This window comes from Podarcis liolepis, assembly GCF_965112155.1.
Source record: "Podarcis liolepis genome assembly, chromosome: 7".
Classification (NCBI taxonomy): Eukaryota; Metazoa; Chordata; class Lepidosauria; order Squamata; family Lacertidae; genus Podarcis; species Podarcis liolepis.
This window is the reverse complement of record NC_139561.1, coordinates 61,741,972-61,755,138: the sequence shown is the minus strand read 5'-3', so window position 1 is coordinate 61,755,138 and position 13,167 is coordinate 61,741,972. Positions and strand designations below refer to the sequence as shown.

Below are 13,167 nucleotides of genomic sequence, written 5' to 3'. Positions count from 1 at the left end.
ATTTGATGCATACTTGTTTAGAGGACCCCTTGTTAAAAACCTCACCTTTTGGACTCGGAGTTCAGGGTATGATGAGACGGGAGCAAGCAAATTGGTGGCCACGGGGGAATTGTGTTGGCTTTATTGGCACATCTGTTATGCTGCTTAATGAAAGCTGCACACCCTGGCAAGCTTTGCCTGCACACCCAGGGGCTCGAGAGATTAATTCGGCCCCGAATGGCAAAAACAACCAATTCAGCAATTTCCCCTCTGCCCCCCTTTTTTTGATTTGTGTGTTGGAGAAATGGTGCTGCCCATGGGCAGACGTGACTGCCCGGGTAGTGACTTTTAGGTACAATTGGTAGTGGGAGATGAGATGGTTCTGTTTAATGGACACAATCCAGCAGGAAGTTCTCAAGCCCTGAGCAGTAGAACTTCCTATTTGGTTTGTACACCCTGTGAATCTGTGGGAGATGGAGGGCGCCCTGTCAGATTTTCTGCTTCGGCTGGCAAAATGTATTTCTGAAAACTTAGAATCATAGAATCATAGAATCATAGAGTTGGAAGAGACCACAAGGGCCATCGAGTCCAACCCCCTGCCAGGCAGGAAACACCATCAGAGCACTCCTGACATATGGTTGTCAAGCCTCTGCTTAAAGACCTCCAAAGAAGGAGACTCCACCACCCTCCTTGGCAGCAAATTCCACTGTCGAACAGCTCTTACTGTCAGGAAGTTCTTCCTTATGTTTAGGTGGAATCTTCTTTCTTGTAGTTTGGATCCATTGCTCCGTGTCCGCTTCTCTGGAGCAGCAGAAAACAACCTTTCTCCCTCCTCTATATGACATCCTTTTATATATTTGAACACGGCTATCATATCACCCCTTAACCTCCTCTTCTCCAGGCCAAACATGCCCAGCTCTCTTAGCCGTTCCTCATAAGGCATCGTTTCCAGGCCTTTGACCATTTTGGTTGCCATCCTCTGGACACGTTCCAGTTTGTCAGTGTCCTTCTTGCACTGTGGTGCCCAGAACTGGACACAGTACTCCAGGTGAGGCCTGACCAGAGCAGAATACAGTGGCACTAGTAGGAGCAGAATACAGTGGCACTTGTAGGAGCAGGGCCAGTATACTATAGACCAGGGTTGGGGAACCACATTTCAGCCTGCTGCGTTCCCTTCTAGGCAAAGCTTATTTGTATGTGTGCATGTGCACCAGAGTTGCGTGTAGCCAGAGACAGAAAAGTGGGCAGGACCAGAGGCAAAAGTAAGGGCCTATCCACACTTCCTCTTGTGCAGTGTTAGAAACTGGGATAGAAAAGCTAGGAGGCAAAACGGAATGTCTCGTCACCATGGGGAGGTGTGTGTGTCAGCAACACTTTTTTTTTCATTTGGTAAACGTAAACTAATATGTAATTTGCATAAGAGACACATTGTTAATTTCACATTTTTATCAGATATTGTTAATTCATGTTTAACTTGGTGTTTATGATAAGAATACAGTCGTACATTAGTTCTCAAACAGAATTCTTTCTGGGAGTCTGTTTGACTCCCGGAACCATTCAAAAACCAAGGCGCAGCTTCTGACTGGCTGCAGGATGCTCCTGCAGCCAATCAGAATCTGTGAAAGCCGCGCCAGATGTTCGGCTTCCAAAAATCGTTCGAAAACCGGAACACTCACTTCCAGTTTTCGACCGTTCAGGAGCCGGAACATACGAGTACCAAGGCGTTCGGCAACCAAGGTATGACTGTATTGGTACCATACTTCAGTTTTCAAAACACTCTACCCTTTATTGTTAAACTCCTTAACATTGTTTATCCTTAACGTATACTTCAAGGCTTCAAAGCACATGCATTTCACTAATCCTTGAGCATCAGCCAGGGGCAAAAAATGGCACCCAGACTTTTTGAAGTGCTCGCAAATGGAGGATCTTTGGGAACAAAATGCGCCTGGCGCCCTGCTAATTTCGAACCCTGTGTCTTGTCCTGCTGCTTTTTCCCAGGAAAGCCAATCTTTAACACTGAGTTAGAGCAAAAGGCAATTCAGATTGGCATTTGTTGAGATCTTTCGCTAAAGAGCCGGAACTCATGCTTTCTTGGCACAGCACACAAGCGGAAATGTGGACGAACCCCGAGTGCAGAAACAGATGTTGTACAGTAGGCTACATTCCAGGCCTACAAAAGTCAAGAATTCTTCACACGCTTTTATCGCCCTCCTCTGCCAATCCCTCTATCCCCTCTTCCACAGGTGCAAGAGGCATTATCACAGTTCAAAGACAGATTCCTGTTAGGCATGGAGGGGGCAGGGCCAGTGAGAGGTGTGGCTGCGGGGAAGGGGGATGGCCCAGGCAGAATCCCAAGGACCGGAGAGAGAGGTCTTAGGGGCCTCATTCATCCTTTGTGCATGAGTCCCCCCCCCCTCTGGCACAGACAATATTGGGCTAGATGGACAAGTCATCTGACTTGGTGCAAGGCAAACTATGTTTGCTAGAACATCATAACTAGAATCAAGTGGTAAAAATGACTGTGGATTGATGGACATAGAAAACAAGTGGTTGACACTCTTTTTTTGTGAAGGCCGTGGTGGTGCAATGCACGATGTTGCCACCTGCCCAGTGATCTTGCAGCTGGAATCTAATGTCCACACTGGTTCTTAGTGAAAAGGACAGCCCTGTACAATGCCCGCTCCCATCTTTTGAGACTTGATATTTGCATCTTGCTTTGATACTGGTGGAAAGCAGCTGCATAGGGATGGGGTGGTGGTGGTGAGACATTTTGGGGGTGTGGAAAGGGAGGAAGACGCCACAGAATAGCTTCAGCAGGCCACAGGTTTGAACACCGTGTAGGGAATGCGCAGCAGTGGGAGGAAGGGGGCCCGTGAGCATCTGCGCGCACTTGTTCCCCAGGAAGCTAAAATAAAAGCCAGCTTTGTCAGCAGAATTGCCTCCGAAATGGAGCAGCTCCCCACCTTTCCCGCCACATCTACAGGGACGTGCCGGCGAGCGCCTTGAGGAGAAGGGCGTAAAGGTGCTGAGCGGAGTTGCAGTGGGCCGGTGTGTGTTACAATAATAGCACAATGCTTAATTATAAAGAGCCACCTGGCAGCAGGGCTGCCAAAAAGATGACAAATGGCACTTGAAATCCCTTCTGAAATAGCTATAAAAACCCTTGTTCTCCTACACGTTGGGGAGATGTCTCGCAATGCAGTTGTCCCATTGTTGTAACTTAATACAAGGCGGTGAGGACAGGGAAGGAGGATGGTGAAGGCAATGTGTGGGTGTGCAGAGCTCAGCGGTAGAGCATATGCTTGGCTTGCAGAAGGTCCCCAATTCTGCCCTTGGTTGTCTACACTTAGAATCGCCTGGGGCAGCAGAACTAAGAAAGTCCGCCAGCCGGAGACCTTGCATTGCTGCTGAGCTGTGTTCCCCTGTGACCTTGACTTGGTAGAAGGCAGCCTTATGTCTTCATAACATCCAGGTTGATCTTGCAGAAGAAACATTGCCTCGTCTTGTCCTGCTTGGGAAATTGGTAGGGTCTACTTTGAGCAGAGCCAAGATGTGAAAGAGTGGAGGGTTGTGCCCATAGAACATGCAGTTGGGCCAGAGGGTGGGACTGCAGCTAAAAAGAATCGGTCTGATATGTACTCTTCACTTTAAAATGGATCAAAAGCTTCCAGTGTGAAAAGCTGGATTTTGCAACCCGTATAAATGAATTTCCTTCTTCTACACAATTTATTCTGCTCTTGGTGGTCATGGGGAGGGGCAGCGCAGTGAAGCCCCATAAATTCTTATCTTGCTTTGGAGGTTCCAGCATGTGTTCCCTTTCATAGCCATGAGGGCTAGAAATTTGGTGTGTGTTTTTTTTAAAACAACAACAAAAATGAACAAAGATATGGAAGTTGAAAATCTCAGGAAGTTGAAATCTGTGGTCAATTTTGGATTTGGTGGCTCTTGTGGAACATAGCCTATAAGTCACTGTGGCATCCTATTGTCAGGATTGCAGAGGTCAGTGTCCTACGCAGAGCTGTAAACAGCCAAGGTGCAAGGCTTGGACGCTCCTACCATCACAAAGGTGCTCTCAGTGGGTTCTCCTCCCCTTTTCTCATTGACAGCACTTTTTCTTCCAAACCATTTCCCACTACCTCTGAGAGTTTCTTTTCTTTAGTCTTGCCTCACCTTTCCTCCAAGGGGCTCACATGGTTTTCTTTCTCCACTGCCCCACCTTTGTTCTTAGAAGAAAGAATCTGGACCCAAGGTCACCCAAGGAGTTTTGTGGCTGTGTGGGGATTTGACCTTGGAGACACTCTTTACTACACAGTGGCTCTGTGGCTGGCAAGTGAGAAAACACCTGCCCTCTCATGCTGATGGGAGCTTGCTGCTCATCACCACCACCACCACCTGCCTGAGCACCACCTGGCAGCAGGTGAGGTGTCAATATTTAGCCCTTCCAGGTTTCTGGGGCATTAGCAATTGCCCAAGAATCTCAGCCTCTTTAAAAGCTGCCCTGATCTGCTTTCATCTCCTTGGCCAGAATTCCCCAACCTGGTACCACCCCTGCCAAATACCATCAGCTCTACTCAGCATGGCTGAATGATGTTGGAACTGATGGGAGTTCAAATTGGAGGACACTGGGTTGGGGAAGGCTGCTGTCCATGCAGATATGGATGTAGTTGCAACCAAAGAGAGCAGCCAGAAGAACAAGCATGTGTGGGAATCAACTGGCTGGCTTCAAAGGAAGCAAAAGGAGATACCGTATTTTTTGCACCATAACACTCACTTTTTTCCTCCTAGAAAGTAAGGGGAAATGTCTGTGCGTGTTATGGAGCGAATGCCTGCGGGTGGCAGGGGGATCTGCTGCAGTCGTGAGCAGAGGATCCATGGTTCCCCTTCCTTCCCTCCTCCGTGGTTACAAAGCATGGATCCACATGGATCCTCAGGATTTTTGCATTGGGCTAGTCCAAACTCACTGTCAGATCACATGTCTGTGGCCACAGCATGAACCACAAAAATCATATATCCACTATTTCATTTAGAATATTTTTTTTCTTGTTTTCCTCCTCTAAAAACTACGTGCGTGTTATGGTCTGGTGCGTGTTATAGAGCGAAAAATACGGTAGATCCATGCAAAGAATGGGCTGGTCCTACAAGGAGTTAAAAATATTGAGAGGAGAATTGGTTTTTCTTTAATTTTAAACCTTTCTTTAAAAAATAGACACAATTTTAAAAATAAAAATAAAGGTTTCAACAATAGGGTTCCTTTAAAAAAATATAACCTGGTTTTATAATCCAATATTCAATGCAGGCATGTTTGTTTTAGTCTGGATCCATTGTCCTCTGTTGAAGACATGAGTTACGTCTGCTTTTTATGTAAAAGAATGAATAGCACTGGGGAGATATGCGACACTCAAGGTCAAGTTTTGCAAACATGGCACAGTTGGTCAGCCTTTGCCAACCTGGTAACTGCACAGCACAGGGCTGATGGGAGTTTTAGTCTAAAACTTCTGGAGAGCTCTAGGTTGGAAGATGTTGGAATAGATCATATAGTTTGGTCACTTCTTTCTGGACCCAGGGGCTGCTTGCTACGATTCTGGATGTGTCATCCTGTATCTCACCAGGATTCTCTAATGCGCCCATCTCAATGATCTTGAACTTCTGCATTATACTCTCTCTCTCTGTTCAGTTCCCAAATTCATGACTCTCTACCCCCTTGCAACAGAATGAATGTTTACTTTCAGGACAAAGATGGGGGAGGCCTTTATCCCCTGCTGTGATCCCAATCCCATTTGCTGTTCCCCCACACCTGCAATTTTGCAGTGTCAGGGATTCCCATCAGTAGCATGAGTATCCATTGGTACAAAAGGGGACCTGGACTGAGGCTACAGCAAGTAGCAAAGGTTTAAAGCAGCCAGTCCAGAACATCTCCCACTGTCCTCCTGGCACCTGGAATTTTAGAAAACCCATTCAGGCAATTGCTAATTGTATGGATGGGGCTTCTTCGAGTTCCCTTCTTTGATTTTTAGGTTAATGTTCTACAATAGGTCTTATCCATCTTGATCTCTCTCTCTCCCCCCCCCCCCCACTTTAAATCAATCCACCTGCTTAAATTCTTTTGGAGCTTGGGGTGGGAATAGTGACTCCTTTCTCCTTCCATTCAACTACTGCCAACGGTGACCTTGGAATGGAAGCTTCCCCTTTCAGACCCTATGACCTGCTTGTTTTCTGGGAGGTTTTTTTGCAAACAAAAAGGCCAACTTTCAGGTAGAGGGTGGTGACCTTCTGCTCCTTCTCAGTCCTGTATTTCTGTTCCTCCCTCGGCATCAATGCTTCAAAGACGCTGTTTCAGCTAAGCATAACAAAATTATGTGTGTGCCCTTAGCTTTGATAAAATTTCCCTTGCTTTATGGGGCTGGCTGTTTGATGGATAAGGTAGAGGTGAGCCGAAGCGTCGCACAGAACACTCAACATGAAATATTTACATCCAGTTGCTCTAGCGCCAGGGACTGAGTTTTGCCATTCTTTTCCAACTGGGCTTCTGTCGTGGGGTGTTGCTGGATGATGGATGGATCGATGGGCAGGATGCTCGTGTGTACTGCTCGGCTGCTGAAAGAAAGGTCAATTTATTAATGTATTTATGCTCGGCCAAGGGGCTGCGACTGATTCTAAGGCAGGGCTGTGTTTCCACCTGTAGAAATATCCCCTCGACCTGGTTCCCCTCAACCGCCCCCTCAGCATGCAAGCTGCTGTGTCGGGGATCCTTTCACTACTGGATGGGATGTAAAAAGCTTTTGCCCATCCCATAGTTCTGGTTTGAAGGTTCAGCCTTGAGGTTTGTGTTTGGGAATCTCGGAGCTGCCCAGGATTCCCAAACATGCTCTTGAAGCCAGTGTGGTGTAGTGGTTAAGAGTGGTGGACTCGTAATCTGGTAAACCAGGTTCGTGTCTCCGCTCCTCCACATGCAGCTGCTGGGTGACCTTGGGCTAGTCACATTTCTCTGAAGTCTCTCAGCCCCACTCACTTCACAGACAAAATAAAAAAATTCCTTCCAATAGCACCTTAAAGACCAACTAAGTTAGTTCTTGGTATGAGCTTTCGTGTGCATGCACACTTCTTCAGGTGTGCATGCACACGAAAGCTCATACCAAGAACTAACTTAGTTGGTCTTTAAGGTGCTATTGGAAGGAATTTTTTTATTTTGACTATGGCAGACCAACACGGCTACCTATCTACTACTGGATCTATCACTTCACAGAGTGTTTGTTGTGGGGGAGGAAGGGAAAGGAGAATGTTAGCCGCTTTGAGACTCCTTCGGGTAGTGATAAAGCGGGATATCAAATCCAAACTCTTCTTCTTCTTGAAGACCTCCTGAGAGGCTGATGCTGGAGCCTCCTGACTGGCCTCTCTCCTGACACTGAGGACAAAGAATTGGCCAAGTGTTCCTAAATCTGAGTTGGTTTTTACACCTGGAGCTCGCAAGCTGCCTCCTCCGCTGCACCACATCCTAATGCAGGCATAGGCAAACTCAGCCCTCCAGATGTTTTGGGACTACAACTCCCATCATCCCTAGCTAACAGGACCAGTGGTCAGGGTTGATGGGAGTTGTAGTCCCAAAACATCTGGGGGGCTGAGTTTGCCTATGCCTGATTACTGATTCTTAAATTGTTGTCTCCAGGCCACTGTTGGTCCATAGTGAGCTGGTTTTTGTCAGGTCTACATAGCCAAGGTGGGAAATGTTGGAGCACACAGTCACAAGTGGGGCTCCTTCTGTTTTCTGGTGCAGCCATATGGAATAAGTGAATTGGTGATGAGCTGGAAGAAACTATTCTTAAAGTTTGTTTGTATCACTTTTTAAAATTAATATTTTATATTCTTTGGCAAGGCACTTAAGAGAGATACTTTTGATTAAGCGATATATAATTTTTGCAAAATAAACAAAGCAGTGGTGCTCTTCAGCCACAGCTGCTCAAAGGGGGACTAATCCTTAAAAAAAGTTAGCTGCTGTCTTGAGAAGAAATAGAATCTGGCTGTTTGGGAACTATCATTTTAAATGAACAGAGCTGTTTGGTTGAAGGAGGAGCCCACGTGCTGTTGTCCAAAATGCCCCCCTGCCAAGCCCCCTTGCCCATCACTCACTGCAACTCTCCCCTGGAAGCCTTTCCTCATCCATCACAGAGGCAGATGGTCCATCAATCCATCCCCTGTCAAGTAGTTGCTGTTCCATCCAGTTCGTACCATCTCTGAATGCCAGGAGTCCGGAAAGAACTGCTTGGAGCATCACTTACATCCTGAAGTGGGCACTGAGGAAGGGCACCCACCACAGCTAAGATCTGTAACCTAGAGAAGAGCTTTCATTTTAAAACCAGAGGATTATAAGGCTAAATGTTGACCATAGAGATAATTTAAGTTGGAACAGCAGGCACACAGTCTGTGGAGGCTAGCCCTGTCAGCAATGTCCTTTCTGGATTTTGGGCTGAGTTTTTCCAAAAAGCAACTGCTGCTCTTTTACTTACAGAGGTATAACTGAGGATACACTGGTGGTATTTTGTTCAGTTGCAAAGCTGGGGGTAAGCAATCTTCCACCTTCCATTGTTCTGGCCGAGTATGATGGGCAAAGGCTGTGTGCTACCTTAACTTTATAAAGATTTAATGACTTTGATGGATGACTGGTGTAGTGGGTTTTCGGGACAGGTGGCGCTGTGGTCTAAACCACTGAGCCTCTTGGGCTTGTGGATCAGAAGGTCAGCAGTTCAAATCCATGTGACGGGGTGAGCTCCCGTTGCTCTGTCCCAGCTCCTGCCAACCAAGCAGTTCGAAAGCATGCCTGTGCAAGTAGATAAATAGGTACTACTGCAGCGGGAAGGTAAACGGTGTTTCCATGCGCTCTGGTTTCCGTCACAGTGTTCTATTGCACCAGAAGCAGTTTAGTCATGCTGGCCACATGACCTGGAAAGCTGCCTGTGGACAAATGCCAGCTCCCTCAGCCTGCAAAGCAAGATGAGCGCCGCAACCCCAGTCGCCTTTGACTGGACTTTACTGTCCAGGGGTCCTTTACCTTACCTATTGGGTTTTCTTTCCCTGTTTGCTAATTTGCTGTCTCTTTCACACCCTGAACCCTCAACAGCTTTACATTAATAGCTATGATTGCTCCTATTCAATAGATGCAAGGAGAAATACAATTACTGCAAAATGAGGTGCTTTTAGCACTTCTGCCCTGTCGGGACAAGGTCTGAATGTAATTGGTTTAAAGTTAGCGGAATAAGATTTAAGATTGACCCTTTCTGACCCTTTACAGAGCAGGGATGCGGGGCAGGAAGAAGGTTTGATGGCCTACTCTGGGCCCCGGCCAGTAGGAGCGAGTTTTCTCACTGCTGTCTAGGAGTCCTGGGTGCTCTGGCAGGCAGGGCGGAGAGGCCTGGAGTGTAACATGCAGCAAGATAAACAACAGCAGCGCCCCTCGCCATGGTGACGGCTAGAAACAAACGCTGCTCCACAGAAGGGTATTTATATCCTTCGGAGCAGATCGGATGCCTTCTCTCCCTTCTCTCACTCTCCATAAAGGTCGGCAGAACGAGGGATGGGTGGATTTATACGACATGCTGTTTATATAAGAGGCAGGCGGCCCTTCAAGTCCTCCTGGGAGCTGAGTGCTGGCTTGGAGACAGCCAGCAGGAACCCCCCCCCCTTTTTTTCTGGCTTGAGAAATTAACATGATGGCTGTGGGTTGGGTTTTGGCATGGGTGCCCGACCCAACACATTTTGCAGCCTGAGGTAAATAAGATGTGTCTCTCTCCACCCCCACCCCCCACTTCTTACCCCGTGTAAACGGCTGCCTGCTGAATCTTACTTCAGCACCCGTGATGGGCAGCAGGCTAGTTTTTGTAGTGGGGAAGGGGGCAGGACAGACTGTGCAGCAGAGGGAAATGGCTGGGGGAGGGGAGGCTTGGGAGAAGCAGTCAAGGACTGCATTCCTCCAGCATCAGCCTCCTAAGGTGGCCATCTCAATCTGCCCACCAACCATCTCCATCCCTCCCAACCTTCCTGGATGTCAAGATCTGTTTGGGACGACAAGGACAACACTTTCTTGGTAGTTCTGCCACCCTCAGGAAGTTGGGAGATGGTGGCCCAGGAAGGGAGAGGGCTTTTTCTGTCGCAGCCCCTCAAATGCAGAACGTCCTCCCCACAGTAGTGCAACTAGCAACTTGCTTGTACAGATTTCCCCCCCTGTGTGCTGAAGACACATCTCTTTATGTACTTATTTATTGAGATAATGTGTGTTACTTAATTACAATTGTCTTTAAGCAGTGTGCAAGTAACTCACAACAATAGAGATAAACATTAAGTTTGACTGCTAAGGTGCAGTAATGTGTTCCCCTCCTTTACTGGGTTTATATATCTCTGTTTCATCCATGGGGACTCTGCTTCTGGCTCTCGTCTTGTTTCTGGATGGCGTGTTTTCTTCTTCTTCACTCGCTCATCCGGTTTTGGTGGGAAGCAAATGATAGCATGGAATATAGCTTGGCAAACAGCCTGCATTAATATTTTTCTCTTGGGTTGGGATGTTTGAAACCCTCTGAGATCTGTCTTGAGTTCTACCGAAATCACTTCATGACCCTTTGCAGTTCTTACACTCTTTTGCTTGAGCTGTTGTTGGGTGAAATCCATGGTGATAGCTGCTGGTGTGGGAGATTTTCCTCCCTGAAGCACAGCCCAAACACTGCTCCTTCTCCCTGCCCCACACCAGGACCACCAGCCCTTTAAGCAGTGAGGAACCTCGGGCTTAGGTGCTGGAAAAACTATGTTTAATTAGGCCAGGAGTTGGGAACCTTAGGCCTAGGGGCCACGTGTGGCCCCAAGCCTCACTATCTGACCTTCAGAACCCTCCTCAAGCCACACCCCTTCTTCCCAGGCCATGACCTTCTCCAGTCCTGCTTTGAACCCTTCTTGAGTGCTTTTACCTGGCTGAACTGAAATATGTCCTTGAAGTCTTGATAATGCCTCTTGCTTTCCTGGATGGAGATTAGAGAGAGTGGTATGTGAATGCAGAAACCAGCCTACAGTGGTGCCTCGCAAGACGAAATTAATTCGTTCTGTGAGTTTTTTCGTCTTGCGAATTTTTCGTCTTGCGAAGCACGGTTTCCCATAGGAATGCATTGAAAATCAATTAATGCGTTCCTATGGTCAAAAAAAGTCCAAACAAAGCCAAATTTGGTACAAAAAGAGTTTATTAAGTGCTCTTTAAAGTCACACATACTGTAAAGAGCATTTCAAAAACTGAAGGAACAATAATTTAAGTTTCTAAACATGACAGAAAAGCAAACCACTTCTCAACAATTCCCTGACCCCCCCCCCCAGCCACCCACCACACAGAAATCCAAACCTGGAAATCTTTTTTTTTTTTAACAACAGCAGAGTGCCCCAATGGTCACAAAAAAATCATAAAAATGCAGGGGGGGGGGGAAACACACACAAGCTTCCAGATTCTTGCAAACCCCTCCCCAACACCAAGTCCTTGAATTCCAAACACCCCAACCCAAAATCCAAAACCCCCCCAAAAAGTTTTAAAAGTTTAACTAACCAAATGGCTGCAAAAGAAGTTTTGGAAAAGCTTCAAAAATCACCAAAGTCTTCAAAAACCTCAAAAAAGGCCACCATACCGCGTGCTATGAGTTGCTCCTCGAAGTCAAGTTGCAACTGCACCTCTTCAAGCAATGCACTCTGGGTATTAACGGTTTTAAGAAAAAGGAAACAAACTTGCAAGACGTTTTCGTCTTGCGAAGCAAGCCCATAAGGAAATTCATCTTGCGAAGCAGCTCAAAAACCGAAAAACTCTTTCGTCTTGTGAGTTTTTCGTCTTGCGAGGCATTCGTCTTGCAAGGTACCACTGTACTGTATAAACTGGATGATTTAATATGAATATCAGGGTTAATTTGGATTGCATACTTTAAATATGCACTATGTAACTCCAGATACAGTGGTACCTCGGGTTACATATGCTTCAGGTTACATACGCTTCAGGTTACACACTCCGCTAACCCTCAAATAGTGCTTCAGGTTAAGAACTTTGTTTCAGGATAAGAACAGAAATCGGGCTCCGGTGGCACTGCAGCAGCAGGAGGCCCCATTAGCTAAAGTGGTGCTTCTGGTTAAGAACAGTTTCAAGTTAAGAACAGACCTCTGGAACGAATTAAGTACTTAACCCGAGGTACCACTGTATTATGTTTCAATATATGCTGTAAGATGCCCAGAGTGGCTGGGAAAAACCAGCCAGATGGGTGGAGTATTATTATTATTATTATTATTATTATTATTATTATTATTATTATATTGCACTTATTGTTTCACCCACTTTTGCTGCTCGCCTCACCCACCACTAGCATGTGGTCCCCAAAAGGTTGCCTAGAAGGAAACGTAGGCCTTGGACTGAAAAAGGTCCCCAACCTTGCTTTAGAAAGCATCGCTGCATCATCCGCACCCATCAGTGTCTTGCCTTTCATGGATCCTGCTTGTGGTACTGCCCAAAATAGGTTGCATTGTCCTGCTGCACAACAGTGCTACCCTCGTCATCCTGCAGCAGGGCGCTCATCCTATTGTCTCTGGCCTGTTTTCTGGTTGTCATTTTTTAGTGGTGTGGCGTTAAGGGTGCATCCTTTTTATATTTATGGTTGTAGCAGCATTTTTAGGCATATTGTTCTGTGGTATTTTTTTTGCCCTGTGAATTTGGCTTTTAAACTGTTGCCAAGCTCATTTGTATTTTATGGATCTGTAAATTGCTTTGACACATTTCCTTGCAGAACGTGAGGAATAAAGGCAGCAGTAGCAATATAATTGCCTGCCGGTGGGCTGCAGGTCCCTAGGAGGCTTATGAGATGGCCTCTTAATCTTTGGCCTCCCTTTGTGGTCTTCCCCCTTCTTTGCTGTCACAGTATGCTGAGCTGATGAGCTATTTGTAAGAGAGGAATGCCCCTGCCTGCGCAGGGACCATTTGTGCTAAGATCGATCACTCAGTCCATCCCGTCCCAGTCTCCCAGCTCTCTTCCCTTCTTGCCACCAACACTTTCTGACTTCAGATGCTAAGCTGTGAACAAGGAGGACCTGAGACCAGACTCGTGAGATTAAAGCCTTGAAAATACTTTAATCTGGGTGGGAAAGGGAAGGGAGCAAGGGCTCTGTCAGCTGAGAACACAGCAGGAACGTCTC

General features: G+C 46.7%; 1 protein-coding gene across 4 annotated transcripts in view; it reads left to right on the top strand.

Moving 5' to 3' along the window:
• The window catches only part of KCNQ4 (potassium voltage-gated channel subfamily Q member 4), a 92,644-nt gene that overhangs the window by 19,845 nt on the left and 59,632 nt on the right, over window positions 1–13,167 (top strand). Inside the window, exon 1 of one of the 4 annotated variants that reach the window (XM_083511604.1) lies at window positions 9,460–9,738. The exons of the other annotated variants lie outside the window; for them this stretch is intronic. Within the exon in view, the coding sequence (XP_083367730.1) occupies window positions 9,704–9,738 (35 nt within the window). The 5' untranslated portion in view covers window positions 9,460–9,703. Of the gene's footprint in view, window positions 1–9,459; window positions 9,739–13,167 lie in introns of those variants that run through there. 4 annotated transcript variants of the gene reach the window in all.